The following is a 26,278-nucleotide window of genomic DNA, read 5'->3' on the forward strand; positions in this document are numbered from 1 at the left end:
GAGCAGCCCATGCTCTGTCTCACCACCCTCTGTGGCGCTGCACTCAGGGCAGCTCCTGTGTCCTGGGCATTTTCCTTCAACCTCCTCCATGAGAGGCCCAAGTGCAACACACTTCTAGGGTGACTTTGCAGGAAACAGCTTTTGACTAAGAAAGGTTAAAACGAGAAATCAAAGAAGGAAGAGCTGATTGTTGGACAAAACCAGTGATACAGAGATGAGCAAGAAAATTCAGGCTGCAGTCAGAGGCCACCACCTGACTTGTGCACCCTTGATCCCATGCTGTCAAGACAAAAGCAATGCCCTGGCAGAAGTTAGAGCTACCTGAAGGCTGCTATAATTTAATGTGGGCTGCCAATATTCCCATAAAGCAGCTACAGCAGATGTTACAGAAAAAAAGAAAAAAAAAAAAAAAGAGGAAATTCTGAGGGTGATGTCCCCTCTGTCAGGCAGAAAGAGCAGGGTGGGAGCACTATCCTGTGGCACTGTGGAAATCACTATGGCATTTCTTCATCACTGCAATTTTAATCATAGAATGGTTTGGGTTGGAAGGGACCTTTAAAGATCATCTAGTCCAATCCCCTTGCAATGAGCAGGGACATCTTTAACTAGATCAAGTTACTCAGAGACCTGTCCAGCCTGACCTTGAATGTTTCCGGGGATGGGGCATCCACAGCTTCTCTGGGCAACCTGTTCCAGTGTTTTACCACTCTCATTGTAAAGAGCTTCTTGCTTCTATTGAATCTAAATCAACCTTCCTTCAGTTGAAAACCATTACGCAACAGGCCTTGAAAAGAAGTCTGTCCCCATCTTTCTTATAGGCCGCCCTTCTAAGTACTGAAAGGCCACAGTAAGTTCTCCCTGGAACCTTCTCTTCTCTAACGATGCGCTGTTGCTTGCATCTCAGTGTTAAAAATACTGAATAGTTTCAGTTCCTGGGCTGTTATATCACTTTTAAGGCTCTCACACTTGTGGGATGCTGGGCTGCAGCATCCAGCCAGAGACAGGTACTTCACACCACTTAGCCCAGCATGTCAGAACAAGTGGTGTAAGGAGATATGACTCAGACTGAAATTGAGGTGTTTACCTTAGGGGAAACTGCAAGAAAAAAAAACCCACCCAGATTTAGAAAGCTTTTTAACACCATAAATGAGAGATGAGCTCACCACAACAGAGCTCAGAGTAAGTGCTGGCTGTGGGAATGTCCCCAGAGGGGAGGATGGCAGGGTATTTGGAAGGACAGGTGCAGTGTTTCCCCACTTTCCCCATGCAGGAAGGCACAGACAGGCTGCAGCTGTGAGCAGACAGCCTTTGACTCCCATCAGGACTCTCCCATCCCGGGGATGAGTGGGGAAAACTGCATAAACAGCTTTTTGGGTGGAGAAGTCAGTTAATGATGATTTCAAAGAAAATAACTAGGGAAAACTTTACCATTTTTCTGCTGTTCCCAGAACATCTACATTCACAGAGTCAGAGCCTGACATGGCATGGTGGTGTTAATTACCCAAGGAGCTGGCCTGTATCTCCAGATCTGCATGATGGCAGTTCCTTCAAATGCTTTAAGGATCACCTGAAAAGCCCCAGTGATGCTCACCCACTCTTCACTGCTGGTGCAGAGGTTAAAGCAGAGAGCCATCCAAACTCTGCTGAATTAGCACTCTGAATCATCCCTTTCCTGAGGGATGATGAATTTAGAAGTACCGTTTACTTATAAGCACAAAAGGCTGCTGTGCTTTCCAGGGGCAAGCAACAAGCCATGCCTGAAAGCTCTCAGGGGACGAGTTTTTTTCACAGAGGAGAGGCAGACAAGAAAGCAAAGGTGTGAGTGACAGTCCAGCCATCAGGTCTGAGGAGGAAGGTCCCTCTGGGTCTCACTTCAAAGAAATAGCTGAGAAAACAGCAAGTGGAGAGCAGAAGCACTGACCTAGAAGGTGCCTGGCACCTCAGTGGGGGCAGCATCGTTAGGAAGGAGAGAGGAGAATGGCTTGAGAAGAGCTTGGGAAAAGCAGACATTTTCTCACACTGTGTTTAAAATGTATTTGTTACGTCTGTAGTGCTGCATTTGAAATATTCAAGTCTCTGCAAGTTGTTAAAAAGCTTCACACTGTTGGTTATTGCAGCTTTTGCCTACAGCTGAACATGTACCTTTGCAAGTGGGCTGCATGCAGCTCCTGAGGATGGTGGTGAGCAGACCTGTACTGGCTTCCTGTGGTGGTTTGGGTCCAAGGAGATGGCAGCACCTGCGTGACGGAGCAGTGTGGAAAACTTCAGGCTTGCCATCCCTGCCCCTCTGACATTGGGACCTCTTCTTTTTAGGAGACCCAAGACTCATTCCTGGGAGGCCTGCAATGAACTTAATGCTGCTGTAAATGCCACCACTATCTTCCCCCAGAACCCATCAGTTTTGCAGCTCTGCAGAGGCTCAAAGCTTGCCAGCAGCTGGAGTGACCAGCTATGGGCAGCTGCTTGAAGATATTACCCCCTTTGTGCATGCTTTTATATGTATATTTATGTGCATCTTCATCCCATAGTGGATATCATTGAAATGCCTTTGGAAATCAAGAGAGGGTGAGGGTTAATACAGATGCTAAGAGAGAAGGAAACACAGTTAGACTGAAGAAGGATAGGCAATAGCAATTTTGGAGAAAAACAGTAACAATTTTAACAGTAGTTGACATTCTGTTTGGAAAGAGAGCAGGAACATTTGTTATCTTTTCTGCCAGAATAGCCAGGTCCTGATTTATTGATATTATCTTGAAGATGACAGAAAAGCGTATTAATCTACTTGAAATGAGAATCTGGGCTTTGAGAACAGATGTTGACACCTTCTGAGGGACAAAGTGATTGAAATCAATCATACTTTATAACTCACAGCAGTTTCTGTGAGCAACTTGAAGATCCAACTGTCCACCTAGTACCAGGTTTCCATCAGTGGCTGCAATCTGGCTGTCAGAAGCAGCTCCTCAGTTCAAGTTATCCTTGCAGTAATGGTGTCAAGTGGACAGAACCACATGACCCCCACACATAAATGTCTGACCAGATGTGCAGCAGTGTGAAGATGCAGACCTGAATGAAGACTAAACTGAATTTTGTATCCCAAGGCCAAGCTATACAAGCCAAGGTACTCCTAACACATAAAGATGAGCTAGAGGAAGGAGAAAAGACTGAGTTATGCAGGTTTTGAGTGGAACGGGAAGTGACAGTCCAAACAGCACATCCATGGAGTAATTTTTCCTGGAAGGAGCCTCTGGAGTTCACCCACCTCTCAAAGCAGGCACCACTTCAAAGTGAGAGCAGGTTGCTTAGGGCCTTGACAAGCTGACCTCTGAACATCTCAGTTCAACATGTGCAGCTGACACAGCAAAAGGGTGAAGAATCCATTCAGAGCAGCCCTGTGGAGAAGGACTTAGGTGTTCTCATGGAGGAAAAGCTGGACATGAGCCAACAACGGGTGCTCACAGTCCAGAGAGCCAACCATGTCCTGGGCTGAAACAAAAGCAGCATGGCCGGCCAGTAAAGGGAGGTGATTCTGACCCTCTACTCCAGTCTTTTGAGACTCCACTGCATCCAGGTCTGGTGGCCTCAACACAAAAGACAACATGGACCTGTTGGAGCATGTCCAGAGAAGGGCCACAAAGATGATCAAAGAATGGAGCACCACTTGAAGGAAGACAGGATGACAAAGCTGGGGTTGTTTAGCCTGGAGAAGAGAAGGCTTCAGGGAGAGGAGACCTTATAGCAGCCTTCCAGTACTTAAAGGGGGCTTATAAAAAAGAGAGAGAGTGACTTTTTATGTGGGCAGAGAGTGATAGGACAAGGAGGAATGTTTTTTAACTAAAAGAGGTTTAGATTAGATGCTAGGAAGAAATTCTTTACTGTGAGGGTGGTGAGGCACTGGAACAGCTTGATCAGAGAAGTTGTTAATGACCCATGCCTGGAAGTGTTCAAGGCCAGGTTAGATGGGGCCCTGAGCAACCTGATCTAATGGGAGACATCCCTGCCTATGGTAGAGGGCTTGCAACTAGATGATCATTAAGGTCTTTTCCAACTCAAGTCATTCTATGATCTCCTCCAGAGATGGAGGTCCAGCCACCTCCAGGGACAACATGTTCCAGTGATGAACCACTCTCACTGCAATTCTCTTTGCTGATACTTAAACCCAGATATCCCTTGTTGCATCTTGTGATGGTTGCATCTTGTCCTTTCTGTACCTTGTAGAGGAGTCTAGCTCTCCCTTCTCTATAACCTCCCATCAGCTAATGGGATCCTGCAATTATTTTTCCACCTTAAACTGCTCTTCCCCAGGCTGTACAAGCCATTCTCTCTAAGCCTTTCCTCATCTGTTGCATCTCCTGTCTTGGTAGTTGTCTGCTGGCCTTGTCCCACTCTGTCCAAAACGGGACACTGCTCCTTATGTAGCCTTGTAAGTGCCAAATAAGAAGGCCTAATGTCTTCTCCTGGGCTGCTGGTACACTCTTGCTGGGGCAGCCCTTTGCCTCTGCTGGGGGGTTCTGCTGGCTGCTGCACGGGCTGTTGCTCACAGATTCTCCACTTCTTTTCCACAGAGCTGCTCCTGAGGCATTTGACTCCCAGCCTGTGTTGTTGTGTGAGTTGGTTCTGTTCTACATACAGGCCTGTGTTGGTCTTCATAAAGTTTTTATCAGTCATTTTCTTGGATTGTTGAAGCCCCTCTGAATGACAGTCCTAATGTCCAAGTAGGTGATCTTTCCCCACCACCACAATTTGCTGTCATCCACACCTCTTCCAATTACTATTTTACTATGGCTATGTGTAGTCTTTTATCAGATTAGTATTGCATGTGAAGGTGGGCAAAATGACTGACAGAATGTGCAAATGTGTCCCAGCATCACACATTTTTCCTGCAAAGTATATCTCCATTTGTATGTCTGGCAGCACTGCCTGTGCAATTCCCTTCTGGTTTATTAACATTATCAGCAGGAGACACTGAAAATTCTTAAGAAATACCAAAAACAAGACAGTTGTCTCAGCAGATACCAACCTCACATGCAATGCACATACTCTCCTCTATTGCTAAAGCCAAAAAGTGACCGATCATTAGTTCTTATCAACTTATTTGCATACATACGCACAGAGATCCAATCAAGAGACTCAAAGAATCACATTTTTGTTCTTTGAGGGCAGCAGAAAACCTGCTACAGCAGGCCTCAACTCTGGCACCCAGGGGCTCTCTACAGCATTCAGCTTCATGCCACACAGGGTCCCACACTTCCACTGGGGTCATTAATCAGTGCTTCACTATCATGGTGTTGAGAGAGAGTGGAAGACAAGAAGTGCCAATTAGTCCTAGGTGGGACACGAGCTCCCGCCCCCCGTTACAGGGACTGGAGCTCCATTCCTGCTTACCTATTTAAAATTTTGACTTGTACTACCCATTTGTGCAAAATGTGTCTTGCCAGATGCATTGATGGAGCTGATGGCAATCTACTGTCAGATGTACAGCTGTGGCCTGAGTGGGTGGCTCTGATACTACCCCTCTGACCCCTTCTGACAGCAAAAAGTGATAAGGATGCATGATAGTAAATCCAGAGGGTTAACAGAGAGAGCAAACACCACTGTAGTCTATATATTTGTGTATGGCAGCCCTTTACCGTATACAGTTACCAGGCCTATGCTTATGAAGTGCAAAGCACTCAGATATTAAGCATGAACATTTCATTCTTTCCACAATCTCCTTCTCATCAAAACCACACTTGTTTATATTGGGCTTAAATCAGAGACTTAGAGGAACTAATTTTCAGTCCACACTGTGCTCTGAATAAGTTTTGATTGAGCAAAGGCTTCTTTATCCCAGGCACTCACGCTGGGCATGCAAGGAGGAATGCAGGAGTACAGGAATGAAAGCCTCCCCACGCCTGGGGTGGTGCATGTTCTGCAGTAAGTGGGGTCAAACATATCATCTCGTCAGCGGTGTCAGCTCTGGCTGGCTTTGAGGTAGCGCACTGGAATGTCAAAGCACTTGGGTCAGGAGAAGGTACGTGCAGGGATGGGAGGAAAGTAATGCAGGCATCAGCATGCTGCTGCAGCTGCTACAGTGCAAACCTCAGCCAGCTCAAATGCACATGCCAGCCTTCTCACATACTCAGCCTGAGAGCTCTTCTGAGTAAGAGGTGTGTAATTAATTAATTAGTCAATAAAAATATACTCTCGGTTATTGTTTGTTGGTCACTAGTCATCACACAGAGCTCTATTTACCCAAAACCGCTAGAAAGATATCACCAGAAAGACCTGACCCCACCCTGCTGACTGCTAACCTCAGCAGAGATGATGGCATCAGACTTGGGGAGTGCTGCATACCTGTGTGGCCAGCTGCTCTGCCTTTTTGGGAATGGTTGAACCAGTCCAGACCTTCGCTTTGGGGAGATACTTCATTTAGAGATGGACCTGTTTTCCTCAGCTAGACTGGACACTTTTTCCTTCCAGAAAAGTAGTGCCCAGATCCTTTACTTCTTGTTATGTTAGCAAAGGGATGGCAGATCCTCTTGATTTTCCACCAGCAGCAGTTTAGCAAAGTGGAGTCGATCACTTGTCTGCGTAGTGTTCCCTTTCCCACGTGCACAGGAATATCAGCTCCACAACTGATGACCCTGAGAGCTTCTTAGAAGATAGAAAAAAATTTTTTGTGTCCTGATGCCTCACAACTGAGGCTACAATAACTAAACATTTTAATCCTTCCCGTTATCTTTGCCTTGAAGAATACTGTCATATTCCTTAATCAGTTTTAATTTGGACAGGAACAACATGGTTCTGAATGCAATGCTTCTTATGCTCTAATGCACTCACTCAACTGCAATATTCAGGGAACTGAGTAATAGCAGCAATGTATAACCCTAATACAAACTATGTAGTGGAAGGGTGATCTAAATTGTGTTTCTGAGCCTGTTCTTCATTAAATGCAACTAGAAGCAAAAAGTTCGTGGCTTGCTGCAAAATAGCCAGCCCAGAACTTGGCCTTCTAAGTTTTGAGTTCCCTTTATCAAAACCCTGAGTGCAAAGGAATTTGTTTGCTCTTTCCAGAGCAGCAATGCTTATCATCTCTGCTCTGTGTTTTCAGACGAATTTATTACATCCACAGTAGCATTTTTAATAAATTACTCAATTTTTTTTCATAACCTTCTTTCCATCTCATCAAATGGAGTTGATTATATTATTGATGGCTCAAATCCAGCCAGTTTTCAGTGTGTATTACATGGACTTGGTACACATGATTTCCTCAGTAATTAAGTAATTGCTGTGGATGGAGTATGCCTTCAGGCATAATGCTTGGAGCACTTCTGCCCACTCTGCAAGCCTGGCCATACATACACATGCATTGTCATACCACACATCAGAAATTGAAGATGCCTGTACAAATTTGGAAAAGATGTGGCCATATCATCTCAGCCTGTAAGCACAGAAGAGGCTTTAACTGACCACAAGTCATCAGACCCGAGGCAAGAGAACGTCTTTGGCCCTGTTTGACACTGGAGGCCAAATGTGGCAGCTGCTGTGCTCCATTTGAGTCTGGCCACTTATGAATCAGCTGCCTTTCCCTAAGGACAGCCAGACCTGGTCAGCCTGCAGAGAGAGAGCAACATAAGTGACTTATGAGATGATTCATTCCTGCTGAGAATGCAGTACTGAGGAAAACCCTAAGTTCACCAAAGGTCATTGTCTGGATGCTCCTAGGGAGAAACGCCAGACCTTACAGTGCAACTATATCTGCATGTCTTCTGCCTCTGTAATGCAGGGTAGGATTGAATCAGAGCCTAAGTCTAGCCCAGCTAATCTTGGTACATGTTTATGAGTTCACCACTTCTATTCTGAAAATAAAGCAAGAATCCTTTCACCAGACACTTTTTTCCACATGTCCATTACACCAGGTGGCAAAAAAGCATGGCCACCAGTGCCCTGAAAACAGTCTCCTGGTTTTTTTATTTTGGGATGCTTCAGGTTCTAAGGTGGTGTTTTTAAGTTACTCTAAGTTTTCATCCTTACTAATCCCTACTTTGACCCCTGTTTCAAACATCATCCCAAATCCTATGCTCTGCCCTTCCCTCTCTAACAAAGGGACAATTGAAAAGATTCTGTACAATCTAAAACATATGGAGAAGTTTTTCTAGTCCAGCAGAAGACCTAGTCCCTGGGACTTGACCAATCTAAGAAGCAGCACAGTGCGCAAGGGTGAATAATGCCTCATAGGTTAAGAAAATAGTGTTCTGAATCAGTGAAAGAACAAAAAGGTGGCCATTAAATTTATTAAGGTGAATGGTGAATTTTACCTGTGGGGCCTCTGTGGGGCTGTGCTCCTGTATTTGAAGGTAGAGTGGTGCTCTCCAGACCAGCCCACTGACAGCAGTGGCCCACGGCAGAAAAGGCTGCTGCCTCTGGAAGTCAGTCCAGATGCCCAAACCACAACCCAGCTGCCTGGAATGTTTGAGAGACATGCACAGGCTTAGCTCTCTCTCCATCCCTCACCACCTCTTGTACCTACAGGTGCTGAAACCTGCACCTCAAAATGGCCATGTTCGCTTATTATTTTGAGATGCTGCCAACTTTGGAGAAGTTTAATGAAGGAAAATAACATCTGTAGCAGTTTATAAGTGAGCTAATTCTAAAACAGATTGTTGTGGGTCAAGGCAAAGTATATATCTGGACCAACATCTTCCCAGATGCCAAATTCTAATCATCTGCTATAGGCAATGACCAAAAAAAAATCCTTACAAAAAAGAGTAATCTCTTGTACAGGAAAACATGCAGCAGCTCAACTATTTAGATAGATATCAGCAAACCCCAAACTGTACTATTTAAACAAAACATAGGAGACTGAAGAGGAAAGCACCTAACAGAGCTCTAGCTTTATTTGAGTTCCTGTGTTTCCAATACAAGGCAGAAGAATGATATGAAAACCTGTCAGTAAAAAGTTACTTGGATACTTATTTTTAAAAAATGCAAATCAAGTTAGTGAATGTGTCTTTGCCGGCATATAGACATTATTCCCAGGCACTGTCACGTAGATTTGAATCTTTTTTATTGCAGCCCACTGGCTTTTTTTGATAGCCTTTTTTTGAATTACCTCCATGGCTATGCACTAAGTGGTGGGCAGTAATCCACACAAATCCTATATAGGCAGCACCCCTGTGGGAGTGGTGGCAAAACCATCATGTGTTCTCTAGAGCTTTCACTGCTGCAGAGACGTCTGAGGACAGAGACCACAGTGCTGAACTAGAAAACTGGAGAGGAGCTTTTCAGGCCAGCCGTGAAGAAGGCCAAAAAAATAAAAGAGAAGTAAAAGAAGAAAAAAAAAAAAGGAAAATATTCTTCTGAACTATACATCACTGAGTGCTTAACAGTACTTTTAGCAAGGGTTCCTATGATGTCTGTGGCAGATAAACCTTTCTGTATATCCCCCCCAACACATACATACATGCATTTCAAGACACTGAACAGCATACTGTATTTTCCTGTTGTGAGATCACATTGATTACAAGTAACCTTGCTAATATATTATTACTGCAATCATTCAAGTAACTCCCTCATTAGAAATTATGAAATAAGGGTCATGAATAGAATCTGAGTAAGCAAATATTTTCTTTGTTATGTTAACGGCCTGGCTGAAGTCCACCAAAACAGGCTTATGTGTGGGACTGATTGCTTTGTTTCAAACCTCTGGATACTTTATACATACAGGCTAGAAAGAGGGCACTTTGCAGAGATCTGTTCATTTGATGCTACCTCAGCCAGGAGAAGAGCCCTGTCGGAAAACTGTTTTTAACCAAGACATTCTTACACTAATGAAAATAAATTCATAATTGGCACTTGGAGAAAAAAAATCTCCTAGCAATAGGCAACGCAAGATGTGTCTTTAGGCTTCTCCTGTAAAATAACATATTTCTTATGTTTATCGAAGTCTAATCCACTGGCAAGAGATGATTCATATGGATGAGCCAGTTATTTTAACAAATCCTAGTTTCTGTGATATGCAAACTTGCCCAGACAACGAAAACACAGTTGAAGCACAAGCTAAAGCGATGGGTGAAATTTCTAAAGATTGGCCACTAAATTCTTTCAAGGTATGCCCATCACCTTGATATAGAAAAAGTATTCTAAATAAAATTTCCTCCAAGACTCACAGCATTTTTTGACTGATTTGAATAACAAAGCAGTGAGAATATTCTCAGTTTTCCTGCCTCCCATTTTGGTGTCCTTGCATTTTAGCCTGATCAGCATCCAGGTCTATAGCCATGTTTTCTGAGACTTCAAGCTCTTAGGAATCTGGCAAAAGACTATTATGAACCATTTTTCCCAAGACGGAGCCTGGCAGACCATGCAGCTGAGTCTCATGAGATACTCAAACACCTGGAAATGGAGCACATGTTAAGTTGGCCAAAAAAATATAACTGCCCTTCAGTCTTGAAAATTTCCAGCAGGAAGCGAGATCATTTCCTGAAGTGTTTAAATGGCAAGGACTTTTCATCCACAAAGTAGTCCTGTGAACCCTGGGTGTCTGCCATAGCCCTGGCAATTTGCTTTGGAAGAAATTCTCATAATCTAATTGCATCCAGCTGGATTAGTAAAAGAAGCTATCCCAGATAAGCTCTCTTGCCACATGTGATGTTCACCTATTTACATGCACTTACAATGAACTACCATAAGCAAGTGATCAGAGCCTGCAATTCCAGATGCTATGGGAACTAGGCTGGTAAACTCACCAGCAGCCTTCACTTTTTTTTTTGTTTTGTTTTACTGACATGGACTTGGAGCTTGTGAGAGACTCCCCACTTCCAGCCCTGACACAGCAGCACTCTGCATAGTTGCACAGGACACATGAAGCTTGAGCAGTCAGATTATGAATTCCCTCACTCTGTGCAGCATTTCACATCTGAACTGGACAAGCACATTTGGGTTGGGTTTCCTGTTCAGCCTTTTGCCTCTCTTTCAAGACTGACAACATAAACGCCCACTAGCATCAGTTGTGATATTGACACCTTGTAGAGGCATTTCTAAGTGCCTAGTTGGAGTATGATAACATATTGTCTCACTGTATCTAGGTTACCAAAAAACTTGCTTCTTTCCTTACTCCCTGCAGCTCAGGGAGGAGTGCAGGGAGTGGGACAGGGAGGAGGAGGAAGGACTGTTGCTCTAAGCATGTAAGGTACAATCAAACACCTGAATCCTCCCCTTTCCCTGTCCTTTACTTTATTCTCGAGCCAGAAGTAGTTACTGCCTTTTTGAGCACAATGCTAAATCATCAAAGGTTTTGTACCTGCCAAATTACTCACTGAAGATGGAGTTCCTTTGGGTGATGCTCTTCTGGAGCCACTGTCTTCTCAAAGCACAATGCTGACACCACACCAGGTAACCAAATTAGAGAACTAGTTCCCAAGGATTTGCAGGCTGTTGGATCTGACTCTGCTTTTATATCCTTGTGTAACGCCTAAGCGGCCATAAATCTGGGCTCCCAAATGGAGGCATTCCACCTCAGCTCCTAAGAGGAGCAGGCACAAGCCCTCAAGCTATAAGAGTGCAAACCATTTGATGAATTTTCCCATACAAAAGTTTCGATTTCCCTTTGGGGCCAGACAGGACCCATGTGTTCAAGGGAGGCATCTGGAAGTAACAAGAGAGAAGAGTAAGCCCATGTTCCATGTTAGACCTTTCACCCAAAGCAAATGCTGTCTGTGGTGCCAAAACTGCTGCTTTGCCTGCCACATCCTACCTCCCTGCCCTTTCTTTCTTTCAAGATCCCAGGCTGAAGCTGGCAGAGACAAGTGAAACTCTCTGTCTGAGCCATCCTGTGGGTGAGAAGCTTTCTTCAAGGCAGTTATCCTACTCAGGGAATCTGGCAGTCTGTAAATCACAAGACTAATGTTCACTGTAAATTAATGCAGAATCAGCCAGGCAGAAAACTCCAGTGGCTGAACATTTCACTTGTTATAAATAGTAGTTGCCTTGTACAACATGAAATAATCAAGAACAACAGGATGTCTCTTACTTTGTGGCTACAAAGACTCCCTCCATGCACCTGAAGAAAGCACACACTGTAATAGTATCATATATTTTATGATCAATGCTTAGGCTTCAAAGACAAAATCAGCTCCTTTTTCTTGGTTGCTGTTGGGTGAAATTGTTTGTTCACCTCCTGCACTAGAGAGGGAACAAAGTTTTATGCGTTGTTAATCTTTTATCATTATAGAAGAGAAATAAACAGATTTCAATCTAACATTTCCCTGGCTCCAATTCATAATAAAGTGCCACTGAACATCCTGACATGTTGAGATCTAATGATGTACTTAGACCAATGGAATCACCCAAATCTGACTCAATGTTTCTTCAGGGTTGGAGTAGGCTGTCAACAGAATATATAGTGGGGATGGCAGTGGCTCTGGCCTCCAGGATTGTCTTCCCACCTTCTGCTCATTTTAATCCAATTTCTACTCCCAGGTCTGGCTGTCCAGGGCTCTGGCACAAGCAGAGACAACACTGAGACAACACTAATTTTAAGACCACTGCTAGTCCAGCTGTCTGTAGCTTCAAGCAGCAGAAATCAGCTGTTGAGGAAAGAGGTATACCTCTGGGAACAAGTCAGATGTCTGACATTAATGAGTCGAGTCACTGCATTTTTAAGTTTTAAAACAAAAATTGGTAAGCCTTTATGCGCAGTGATGGTGCTTGAGTCGCATCTGGCAATCTGCATTTTGGGTGCCCCTGAAATCTGCATTTTGGGCCACAGCCTGCTCCACCTGGGATAGCAAGCCACATGGGACCCAAGCAGATGTAAAAATATATCAGACCAGAGCTCCAGGAGGAAAAACTGAACAGACCCTGTGGCTTCCATGCCTCCATTGCCTCCCTGTTGCTGTAGCTGCACTCACATCCCCCTAGCTCTTACCGTTTGTTTTTAAAAAAGCTCTGGACATTCACAGTCAACCGCCTTTGAAGTTTCCCTGACTTCCTCTATGTGCACAGCTCTTGCTGGTGCCTGCAATGATGAAGTTAACATCAGCTCACTGAAAAATCAGATGGTCACTCTACAAACAGGTAAAGTGAAGGCAGTGTTTGCATTGCAGAACATCCAGAGAACATGAAACCATGACTGTGCTGAGGAATCTGCTCTCATTGCCTATCAGTGGTTCTATGGGTTTACATCAGCTGCTGGCTTGACTCCCTATCTCAAGAACTGTTGTGTATGAAGGATCTCAAAATCAAGCAAACAGGGAGGTATCCAGCTCTGCTACCCTCAAGGGGATTAGGCAGTGAGGACCACAGAGTTCAAATGCTCCTGCTGTATCATGTGCTATGAGGCTTCACATGACTCCTCAGGATCAGCAAGGGGCTCCTCAGATCTGGTAGCTGACAAATGTGGCGAAGTCACTCTCCTGGGGCCGCTTGGGCTGTGTGGCTTTAATTGCAGCATCGGAAGTACACGGGACCCTGCGTCCTCCCACAAGATAGTAATTGGAGAGGTGGAGATTGCACCTCAATAAATCAGATCATTTGCAGATTCATAGGGCACTCTCCTTTATCTTTGAGTGTCATATTTCCCTCAGCAGGGGTGCTGCTTCCTCCAAGGCTATCGATGAGCACTTCTTAAGGCCTCAGGAGATGAAGTCACTCTATGAAATTGTACACTCTTTAAATCTAAAAGGACACCTGATATAATCCTAGGGTTTATTATAAAATATACATGTCTGGTCTCAACTCTAGCTTTGGAAAACTCCTGTATTTCTTCCCTAAAGGATGAGAATCAGATACAGACTAGAAATCAGGTACAGTGTGGTTTCCCATTGTGAAAACCGGTCTGCTCTGCCACGAAACTGGCTGTGTGTATTTCTACTTAACAACAAAATCAGGGAGGTGGGTGGGGAGAGGGAGGTGGGTTTCTGCACTAGGAACCCAAAATATAGCATTCAGGCTTCCCCTGGTTTGGTTTTCTTCTGCAGCAGTTCCTGAAACAGCCTTCTGAAAAAGGGAAATGGACATTTTCTCAGTGATAATCAAAGAAACCCATGATTTCACAGAGACACTGTGACTTTGGCTGTCATCTGTGTATAATGAGGCAAGCTATAGAAAGACCATGTCTTTTGCTACTTATGCTTTCAGTATGTCAACATATTCACCTATCTATACCTTACATCATCCTGTGTATATTGGCTCAAACACAATTATTTAGAAAATCTGTGGAAAAAGTGTGTGACTGAGTAACTGAAATGTGCTATAATCCTAATAGCTCCTAGGTAACCATACATAGCTCTTAACACAATCTCTTCACGCATTTGATTTTGCCACTAAATCCCTCATGCTTTCTCAGGCTAGTTATCCTTACAGGATGGAGGTCAGGTTGCACCCAGAATGGAAGATTCTTCTCTGATAGCATGTCCAATACAAGGGCGATTGCCTGCCTCCAGCAAGATTTTTAAATGAGATTATTGATTTCACTTTGCAAGTGAATCAAAGTAGATCACCTGACCGAGAGTGCTGGGATTTCATTTGAGGGGTAAGGACAAAAGGTGAAAGTTTTTCTGTGGAGTGTTGAGCAGAAAAGCAAAGAAAGACTCCTCTAGTTTTGAAACTCAGCTCCACCTTGGACATTATCAGAGAAAACAGAGAGCAACAGATCCTGCAGTTCTTTCAGTAGCTAGTTGAGTTGTTGTTGCTTAAAATGTTGTAAATTTTCCCTTCAGTAAATTCAGCTCATACAAGGTTACCTTCCCTACATTGTTTATCAGATTTAGGCACTGAAATCTGTAAATCCAAAAGGGCTTTCATCTCTGAATCTGTGGAGCACATGGAAGGAAGGTCAAATGATCTGAAATACAGGATAGCTCCAAAAGGAGGTTCTCCTGTGAGGTTTGACATATAAATTGCTGCATTCTCTCATAACCCCTGCTCTGGGTAAGCTACTGAAGAAATAATCATAGAAGAAGGAACACTTATAGGCTAAGGGTAGTCTTGCAAAAAGCAACTCATTTTGGAGAAACAAATATGGTCTCTTCACAAGGGATATCACACACATTGTTACCATAATTGCTGTTGGCTTATGGATCATTTGTACCCCTCAAGCCAGTGCCTGGCACCAGTACATTCACCTGTGGGGTAATGGGCCTTATCAGCAAGAACAGTGATGCTCTGCCTTCTGTTTTCTAGAGGGATTGACAGAACTCAGGCTCCACAGAGCTGGGCTAGTTTTCCCGATACAGCACCAGTTTACATCAAAGACATGATGGTGTCTCCTGCCAGATTGAAGGCAATGCCTTTCGATGCCTGTTTCTGTTCAGGCAATACATTTAGTTCTCTCCATGCTCTGGAGAAAGGAGACTAAACTCAGCCAGAGCAGCAGCCTGGCCTGCCTCAAGCACAGCCCCATGTTAGTAAGTCAAAATAACTACGTTCCCAGACAAACTTTTCTATAGATATAAATGAGAGGGAGGGCGAGTCTTAAACCTTTCTACAGGTCACTGGGTGAGTCACTCCAGCCTCCTGGGATTCAAATCTATGGCACGTATCCCAGGCTGCAGCAAGGAAGCCCAGGGCATGAAGAGGGAGAGGCAAGCAGAGCTGTTGCTCTTTCAGCTACTCTGGCTCTTGTGATCCTGGCTCTGTTCCCCGGCATAATTTCCATTACCTTGAAGAATGATCCAAACGACTCCAGTAACAAGATCAACAGAGTAAGAGAAAGAGCCGGAGGTGACTCAATATGGTGGTGTCATGGAGGCATAAATGTATTGGTGTTTCTCAGTAGTTCCTGTTCTCTCCAGTTCCTGTGCAGCCAGAGGGGCTCTGAGTGCCAGCCCGCCTTGCAGTAACAGAGACAGCATAACTCCCCTTAAAATATTTTTTATAACTGCTGTTTTTGGCCACTGATAGCTCCCTTTAGAGAGAGCAAACCCAGAAATGCTCCACTGTTTCACATTGCTGTGAATTAGAAATAACATCTTCTGGAACTGGTGGATTTCATTTCTACACAAAGTTATTGGGTTGTGTATATTTTTGCTCTTTAAAAACTTTCATCTGTGGAGTGTAAGACAAAGGCATAGGTAAAAAATCCCTGTTATTCCCTTCAGTTTTGTTTGGTGATGCTTCTGCTTTGCACTTTGCTTTTGCACTGTGATTTACAAACTGATCGCAATAACTAATTCATTTACAGGTTACTTGAATCATGTAGTATATTGAGTTTCATTACAAGTATCCAGAAAACACTTCTATTCAGATAATCCTTTATGGGCTTAATGTTAGAGGATCAATTTGTCTCACAATGAAAGAGAGGTCAGAAATTCAATGCAGTGTGAAAACACTGTTATTCCACTTATTATTATGGCAACACTCTCTGGTACCACAAGTGTTAAGACTTGCATAAACATTCCAATTTGAAATCTTATTTTTAGAGATCTGCAGCTCAGTCATAGAGATTTGCTGTAGGCAGAACTTGTCATGCAAATACTCAGCCTAGAACTAATTTTCTTTAACATGTTTTAACATCTTCCAAAACAAACAAAGACTCAGCACTTTTAAAAACAGTTCTCTGCATCTTGATCAAAACACAGGACTCAATTCAACAATGAACAGTTGTAGTTTGAAGGTAATATAAAGTACGTTAAGATTAAGTGAATAGAGTTTCTCTAGAAGTAAACTAGAGTAGCACACTGGTAGATCAGGCTCAGAGTCACTTTGTTTATTGGATGCTCTATTAGAGCCTCTACTAGATTTTACTTTAACACCAGCTTGAATCCAGCTGAACTCTGCTCCTCATAATAACGTGTCTGAAAAGGATAGAAAACCTGATTTATAAATATCTGTTTCCAGATGATCATATATCATTTACTGAGGCATCCAACAATGCTTCGAAATTGTCTCAGCCAAGATAAATTGGGTGAGTGTATCTCACATCTCCTGTTCTCATTTATTCAAAATAAAAAATCACCTTTGAGGGATAATACTTTGAATTGAACACAAAACAGGGCTGACTTCAAATAATCTGAACACTGATCTTGCTTTCTAGCTAAAGCAGGGCAGAGTGTTTTGCATTTTGTTCAAGATCTTCATAAACATTCATTTAAACATTAAAGGCAGCAAAAGCAACAAACAGTGAAAAACTCCAGAAAACATACTATACTGCTGAACTTCACACCTCTGCTCCCTTTTTGGTTCTCCTCTTGTGCAAAAAAGAGAGAAAGAGGGTCTGTCAGCGGGTGACTTACTATAGAAGAGCTCTGTGATATCGTCCAGCTGAACTACATTCTGCAAACCTTTGTTTTCCTTCTCCAGCTATTAAGAAAATGTACACAATGAGTTCCGATGTAGGAAGCCTTATCTGGACAGATCTTCCCTGAGAATCTGTAGCAGAAACATAAGCGAGAGAATTGCTACCCAAAGCCCTTCTTGAATTTGCAACAATCAGCAACAGTATGTCTGAAAACAGCCTTAAGCTGGAGAATTTTATTTTCCTTTCAGTAGCCACACTCCTCTGGGGGGTTTCCACTAATGTGCATCTCACAGAATATGTATGTATGTACATACTTACTTCAACTTCTGCCCAACACCAACATTCCTGATTGTGTCTATGTGTCCATTTGCAAATGCCTTTACCCTTGTTGCCACCTCCACAGATGACATCAATAGCAAAGCATCTCCTGTCCTCAAACCATAGCCAGACAAAATCTCAGATGTAACAAAAAGAAAAAAAAGACATTACTGCATCTCCCAAGAGCATTGGGGTCGATAGGAAAGAAAAGGAAAAGGGCAGAAACTGCAGTCATGCTGCATGTCCCTGGATATATGGGCTAATTAACTGTACTGGTATGGCTTCAACTGGAATATTTTGTTCAGTTTTGGACTGCCAGTATAAGATGGACAGTAATAAACTGGAGAGAGAGCAGCAGAGAACTGCTAAGATGGTCAGGGGTCTTAAGTATAGGGGCAAAAAGTGGCAGAACTGAATTGTTCCATCTGATAAAAAAAAGACTAAGGGATGATTTAACAGTAGTCTACAACTATTTTTTGGGTATTTACACACATAAAATAAGCCAAAACCTTGGTACTGCCAGGTGAAGCAAGAGGCAACAACTACAGATTGTGGCTTGGATGGTCATTAGAAACAAACCCCAACATTACAGTGGGATAGTACAAGTTACCAAGAGAGGTTGTGGAACCGCCATCCTTGGAGGTTTGTAAGACTTGGTAAGACAAAGCCATACCTAACCTGGCAAAATGGCAGTGCTGGTTCAGGAGGTTGGACAGGATGACCTCCAGACATTCCTTCCAGACAACAACTCTGTCACAAACTATAAGTCTTGTTAATTGACAGTAACTGAAACAGCTTCAAAAGGAAATGTAGTTGCTCACAGGGGATGAAAAAATGTCTCTGCAATTATGAAAAATGTACTCTAGACCCTCCAAATGCATAGAGACCAAATGAAGAAAATGCACTTAGAGATGAAAGAGAGAGTTTTCTTTACTGGCAATGTTGCCTTAGGAAGTTTAAAGTCATTAGATAATTTTAAGAGAACAAAAAGCAGCCTCATTAAAAAATGGAGTTTTCCATATTTCCTGCTCAGAGTTGGAATGTAAAGTTCCAGTTGTACAAGGTTCATAGAGAAGGGATTTTTTACACGGTACAATACCTAACACATACTGGGGGTTAAGTATGCTTTCAAAGGGATAGCTTTTGAGCTGTACAGGCTCAAAAGCTTTGTACACCACAAAGATACTTCAGTCACTTGGAATATAACGCCTATGGTTACTTCCAAAATAATCTAGGAACCCTGAATTTATTTGTCTGCCACTAGGCAAAGTTGTAGAATCAAATTAAAATCATCTCAGGGCTTCTGAGAAAGTTTGTTTTTAAAAAAGTGAAAAAATGAAAAAATAATCCCATTTAGCTGGCCAAGAAATACAGTTTTTCCTTAAAATATCTGAAGTTTCTTGTGCCACTTCTCCCTGCAGATGACATTAATGAGACATGTTTACATTTTTTCAAACCCACTCTATTTCCTGCATTTCCAGCTGCAATCCACAGTTTGTGTTCAGTGGTAACATGGGATTGTCCAGAGTTATCGTTATACAACCATAACCAAATGTTTCAAAGACATGTAGGTAAGTGGGAAGGACAGTATCTCTTGTATTTCATAGAATACCAGTTTAGAAAGGAACATCAAGGATCATCTGGTTCAACTTTTCTTGGCAAAAGCATAGTCTATACAAGATGACCTGGTACCCAGTGTTTGTTCACTGTTTACCACATGTGTGCTGTGCGTTATGGACAGTTTAAAAGGCTACAGGAGGACAGCAGAGAGGCTGGCTGCTTTACTCCAGTGTGCAAGTGAGGAAGCGGAGCAATAGAGAGCGGGGGCCTTTAGGCTGGCTGGGGACTCACAAAAAGAATGAGAGACTTGTCTGTAGCAAAAGGACTCACAAAATAACCTGCAGGGTGCTAGGGAAAATGACACTTTCCTCAAGTGCCAGAAGGGACCATGCAAACAGCTCAAAACTCCACAACAGGAGCAAGAGGGAAAAAAACAGACCTCATGGGCAGGGAGGAAAGATTTTTCTGTGAACCTTGGGTAAAAAACCTGTTTCCACAAGAAGATTAGAGTATCTCCGTCAGCAGTTACCTTGCTCTCATCTGTATTCTCATCAAATCAAGTATTAGAGACTAGACAGCCTTTTGATATTTCAGGCATATTCCCTTCAAGGAGAAGGTGCGGGTGTATCTGCACCTCTGATGCCTCTGAGCATCTGCATTTCATGTCAGCACAGCTTAGAATGCTCACTCTCAGTCAGAACGCTGACTAAGGTGTTCATGCCATTAACAGTAAGTGAGCATTTCCACATAATTTAAAAAATGCAGCTTGGCTATTTTTGAGAACTTTCCTAGAGATGAAGAATCATGATTTCTGTGGAGGGAATTTGTAGCATTTCTCGTAAAACATGTGGACAAGTCATTATTACCATCTGGTTAGCCATCTACTGCAATGGGGTTTGCTGTATGCATGGCTTGACAGAGAACCTGTGGTGCATTCAGGAATTATACACTAGCCTGTTACATATGCAAGCCTAGTCATTTCTCTCTTTTTCACTCTAAGAGGATTATTAAAGCATCTCTATGACATTATAAAAACATTCAAAAAGGATGCTCCTATATGCTAGTCTGCAGATTGATTTCTCTCAGGTTTCTTTCAGACTCTCTTCTATTTCATATTAAGAAAAAAAAAATCAGTGGTTGAACAACTCTGGGTTGTTCTGCAACAACAAACTAGGACAGACTGGGAAGGAAGGTACTGACACACTCTTAGCAAGAATTCACACTGTAAAATCCAAGAAGATTTTATGCATGATCCTTAATAAGGCTATTTACAGATGATGAAACTCTACTGTCAGCATCCCTTTAGAGTTTCTCTGTATAAATATCAACAATCCTGCTGGACAATTGGCGAGACATTAGGAGGCTTATGGCGTGCTGTGCTGTAAAGCTATCTAGATTTAAAGAGCAAATGACTCATTTAATAGATATGGTTCTGTTGAAAGAACATTCTTCAGAGCTTAGCAAGAAGTTTAAACCACATTAACATTAGAAATCAATGAGCCAAACCACTGTGGACTACTGAGGTCACGGTTAATAAAGAATGACTTCAATTTTATTTTCATATCCTGTTTTTGGTCTAATCACTTGACCTCATTTTAAAACATGGTCTGGATGTAATTCACCATTCCACACAAAGAGACTGATTATTTTTCCCACTTTTACTCTCTTCAGTAATTTCTATTATATTAAATCTGATTTACACCCGAGGAACTGAATAAATTTTCTGATATTTTTAAAGAAATCAGCCACCCAGCTCACAAAGCACAGTCTGATTTAATGGTGCCATTTGGAGTTCTTCTGGCTACATGATATGCAGCTTCCGTTGTCTATGTGACATTAAAACATGTAGGAAGGAGCCCATTGTTTGCTTTCTCCTTTGAATGGCAGATTACTCATTTCTCAGCGTCCAAGACAAGGTAAGACTGTAACTGATGGAATAGCATTTCCCTCACTGGAAATAAGCTTGCCTCTGGTCTGTATACAGGCTGAAAGCATGCTGAACATATTTATACATTAATTAGAGCTTATGTTTAAAATAACCTACTCATACACAAGCATTTCAGCAAACAGGCTTTGAACCGTTCAAGTACTGAGCCACCCTGAAGTTCCTTTTTAAGCTTTCTGACAGGAGAAGGCACAGAAAAGAACAAGATAGCATATTTGTACCTTTACAAAACCCCATGTATTTCCTAAAAAATGAAGATATTGCAAATCTGAAGGAGCTTTTTCTTTTGTGCTTGTTTTTACTGAAATCCCTACTGAGAAACTCAGCTCTTAGCAAGTGAAAGGAAGACCAAGAATCCAAGAGCTGTGTGGCAGAAGACAGACAGTCAACCTTGAGCACAAACAGCCTAAAGTTGCACTAGTGCTAGAATATGCTTCCTGGAGCACTGCTCTCACACACAAGAGAGACATTTTTTGTTGTAAAGAAACATTGTGTCTTGGGTTTGGGAAAGGAATATCCATCATCTTGAGTAAAATGTCTATGCAGAGAGAAAAACACAGCACTAATGAGAATGTAGATAGCTCAGGTTTCCACAAAAAAAAAAATCCTTCAGAAAATGTTATCTATCAAATTTATGCCTGAGATGAAAGCAGGACTACAGTGTTAGTGGTAACATGAATCTTGGATGACCAGACTACTATTTACTACTGGACAACCCCGGGGTCACTTATTTGTTCCTTTATTAACAGCCCTTGTCACTCAGATAGTCACACAATTTCATCAGTTGGTTGTCTGAAAGGAGAATCAAAATAAAACAAAAAAAATGCCCTCTATCCTGCACCCCTTTTTTTCTTTTTCTTTTTTTCTTCAGGTGTTTCCCTGGTGAATTTTTTGGAAACCTGCTAGATACAGTTACTTTGGAAATACACATTTTTGCCTGATTGCTTTACCCATGAGTCAAAAATGTCTTCAGAAAGCTAGCATTGTGTAAGACAGTGAGTGACTGCAGAGTCTGCAAAATAGCAAAGATTTACATTGGCAAGGCTGGATGAAATTGTACCAGCCTTGCTCTCTCTTTTGTAGCCACTGGAGCAAACAATGCAGGAGCACAGACAGCAAAATGCTTAGGCCCTGATGCTCTATGGCTTTGTCTAAACCCACCCAGACCTCTCCCTGGCTGGCCAGACTAGGCACCTACTGCAAAACTTTTCCTTCTGACATTGCATTGTCCTTGAGGGAAATTCAAGGAAACATGGTGAGGGAGAGAAATAAAGGAAGTGCAAGGAATCAAATGAAAAATACAACCAGTGAACATAGATAGAAGCGCTGAGATCAAGATTTATATTTACTTTTGAGTTGAAAGACATTATTTTTCTTGTAGTCATTGCTGTGGAAGAAAGAAGATGGGTTGAAGAATACCTTGTTTTGGCAATAATTAATGGTTCTGATGGTTTCAAATTGTACAACAATTCCTGAGTTCAGTGACTTCCTTATATATTAGAACCAGTCAGCACAGAGCTCAAGAAGTGCTGCAACAACATAATGCACATAGCAATTGTCTTTTTTTCTGTATTGAAAGTTGTTTTCCTAAATAACTGCTCTACAATTAGCTAGTTTATATTACAAATATTCTGAACATTTTCCCACATAACTGGATTTTATACACAAAAAAAGATTAACTATTTTGAGAATTTATATTGGATAATACACAGAGGATATAAATAGCTTCTGTATAAAGCTATCAGATGCCTAAGCCAAGTATGACTACCCTCTCAGGAACAGAAAAAATACTAGAAATTATCCCTTATGTTAGTAATAGGGGTCTCAGTAAGGATCCGTTCAACAGAGATCTGCATATAAATCTTGATATGTCACTTCTGGGGCAGAAGAAGAACATTTTGTAATTTTGCCATGATTGGTGTTTGTCCCTTTTACAGAAGTAAACATCTGTGTTGGCTCATGTTTGATTTCTGCATCTCAGTACTTAACAGCATGGCCTGCTGTGCTGGGAGGACTTTGTTGACATTTATAACGCTTCCATATTGTTGTTTTAATTCAGATCACAACAAACACATCTTTGAAGTCAATTTCCCAATCACTGCCACTTACTTGGCTTAGGATCATACCAAACGGTCTAAGAGCACAAAGTTTTCACATAAAGCTAAGCCAGAGCCCACCTAACACAATTTCAGCCACCAGGCTGGACTGGTCATGGAACAAGGAAGATCCTGAAGGATCTCTTCCCACCCCCAAAACCTAGGTTAGCAACACTCTAAATTTTCCTAGCACTCCACACTAGTTGCTTATGTAGACTTAGTCTTTGCCTTCATGTGTATAAAACAAGAAGTTTTGTGAGCAAAACACTTCCAAGAGAATTATTCCTAAAAAAAGCAGTTAATTAAAATGTTCAGTTAAATGTCCTTTACCTATGCCATAACTGTATTATGGTCTCAGATAAATATTGTATTCCCATGTCATTAAAACAGTAACAGCCAGACTAAAAACTTTTCCCTGTGATGGGGGTTAATTAAGGAAGAACCATGTGCTACTGACACAAAAGTGCTTTTGTCAGCAAAAGAAATAGGAGATTTGCAGGTAAAGTTTTCTGTCACTTTTGGAAATCAAGCATTTTCAGTTGGATGAGAAAAACAGCAAAGATAACTACTGAAAGCCCTTTTTCTGCACATAGTTATAAATGCTGGTTTTCAACAACTGTGAGATAAAGAACTAAAATGAATATTAGACTATAAACTCTTATACAAACCTAATAGTGGCCCTTCAGAACAAGCTTATCCTCGAGTTCATTTCAGTTAGCACAGCTTTTCAAAGGGGACAGACCAATCCCCAAAGAAACATGTTCACAGACAAATTGCCCAAGTTGTTCAACACTGTTTTTTGGCAAGGTCTCCAGCCAGATGGGTTTGCTAATGACTTCTGTAAGGTGCTTAAATCGGCAGCTAGTGTAACCCATGACTGCCATGTTTAACTACTCTGTTAATGCAGTTTAGTGGATACTGTTTGTATTTTTCATCAAAACCTCTGACTTTTACATATCAAAGACAAAATGGTCTTTTTAATTTCAATGTAAGGATACCAAAGCCTTGATTATCTGCCCATGTATAACTTTTTCTAAAAGGAGTCTCTAAGAACAATTGTTACAGCAGTGGCAGACATTTGTTCAACTTATGAAACATTTCTCAGCCAATATGCAATAACAGTGGACACAGAATTTTACTTGCATGAGTTGAATAAATTTTTTAATTATTCAACAATTTTCTATAGGTTTGCCTGAATGCAATCAGCGGCTGAAAGGAAACTGGGATACAACTGGGATATTTTATTTTTTTCTCTCAGGACAAGTCAAATGTGCTTATTACCTTCATTTCATTTTGTAAAAGTGTCCTTTTTTGATGTAAACTTTAAATTCAGTATTGTACACAATGCATCTCACATACGCTTACACTGCAATCCTCAGATCTCAGTTGCTGGCACAAGAAAATGGCAAGCTATTTCCTGCTACAGCTAATATAAGGTATTATGAGAAAACTAGACCCCTTTTGAAAATCAATGCCTATGAACAGCCAAAACAGCTTTTGTTCATTGACTGGTGAAGCTACCTCCTCAGTTCCAGGACAGGACACACCAAAGAAGTTAACTGCGATAACGCTGACAACCCCTCATTGGTAACAAGGCGTCATGAGAGCTCTGGGCGGTTGGACTGTCTCTGGATGAGCAGCCTAGAGATTGGGCTGAACAGAAACCTGAGCTATTACTGGTAACAGTGATTACAGATAATACAAGATAAAATAATTCAGGTTTAGATTTTTAACATTTATTAAAAAAGCAGGATGTATGTTCATTTCAAATTAAACAGTTAAAAATGTTAAAGCATACAAACAAATCAATTGTGTACTAGCAGCATCCAATTGTTAGAATTTTCTAGAACTCCTCAGTACAGTCTTGGCAAGCTAAAAATATTACAACTTGCAACCAACTGACCTCACCATAGTGCAGATAAAACAAACTTTATAAAAACAACAATTTAAGGTTAAATAAGCTTAAATAAAGGTGTTAAATACAAGACACTTGATCAAAGCTTCTGTACAAAGATAAACAAATTTGGCATTGTACAATTGATTGGCTGGCTCACACCATACATGATTTCAATAGTTAAGCAGTGTAACTGTTTAGCTGAACATCAACTATAAAAAAGTAACTGAAGTTGGGAGAGGGCTAACCCCAGTGAGCCATTTACAAGGCATGTGTATTTTTAGAAAATCAGAACACTGTTTATATTCAGGCACCATTTGTTCCTGCAAATAAATAATCTCTAATGTATCTGCATCCAAACTAGTGTTAAACACATCAGTGCTAACATTTTATAAACACAGCTCTGTGACTATTCACTATACCTCCATTCTTATTGCTATGACAATGTGGACTGTGGAAATAAAACTACTGTACATACAAAAAAATAGAGCACCTTTTAAACATTAAAGTATATGTCTGGTTATTCTTTTTATCTTACAATACTGAAGCCAAAGCTAATGTAAATTGCTTTAACATCTTCACCAGCGCACCTGAAATGCAGGAACTAAAACCCTAAATATTCCTCTTCAGGCAAGCCCCAGCCAGAGCAACTTCTAAAAATGTCTAAAATGACACTAAGGATTTTTTACATTCATCTGCACACAAACAAATATCTGCTATTCTCTGCTTTCTTCATACGGATTTAAAGACAGATTACCACAGTTCTCTCTCCTTTTCAAACAAATAAAGCTGGATAGAGAATGTAGCAGAAACACCTAAAATGGATTGTGAACACAGTGAAATTATTACCCCGCTAATTCAAAAAATACAGCTGTTACATTGTTCAAATAAGTATTTTCCAGGGGCTCGCCGATTAGGATTTTTTGTCTATCGTATTGAAAAACCATTCTGTAAATTTCCTCAGTTGAGCAGCTGCTGTTTGAGACTCCTCCTGAAGTCTCATGTTATCTTGTCTCAGGTGCTGTACCTCTGCTTGGAGAACTGCCTTGTCCTGTTTTTCCTGGTTAAGAAAGATACAAGTTGAGTAAAGTGAGTAGCTGTGATGACAGCATTTATTTTTGTTGTTAATATTTCTACACAAGTCATACAGACATATTTTGTTGAGCTCCCTAATCCATTAAGACAACTACTAACTGCAAATTAATTCCCCAAATATGCTCCAACTACCTCTTTCACTCTAAGAAAAT

The 26,278-nt window shown here is 41.6% G+C and overlaps 1 protein-coding gene across 3 annotated transcripts in view; it reads right to left on the reverse strand.

The window, feature by feature from the left end:
- Nucleotides 1-24,851: 24,851 nt before the first annotated feature.
- Nucleotides 24,852-26,278, reverse strand: part of SIPA1L2 (signal induced proliferation associated 1 like 2) — a 131,212-nt gene continuing 129,785 nt past the window's right edge. For all 3 annotated transcript variants that reach the window (XM_051783461.1, XM_051783460.1, XM_051783459.1), the window contains one exon: nt 24,852-26,091. In XM_051783461.1, the coding sequence (XP_051639421.1) occupies nt 25,945-26,091 (147 nt within the window). In that variant the 3' untranslated portion in view covers nt 24,852-25,944. The remainder of the gene's footprint in view (nt 26,092-26,278) is intronic.

Source organism: Manacus candei, unplaced genomic scaffold (genome assembly GCF_025592945.1).
Source record: "Manacus candei isolate 608988 ecotype Guabito, Panama unplaced genomic scaffold, ASM2559294v1 h1tg000017l, whole genome shotgun sequence".
NCBI classification, from domain to species: Eukaryota; Metazoa; Chordata; class Aves; order Passeriformes; family Pipridae; genus Manacus; species Manacus candei.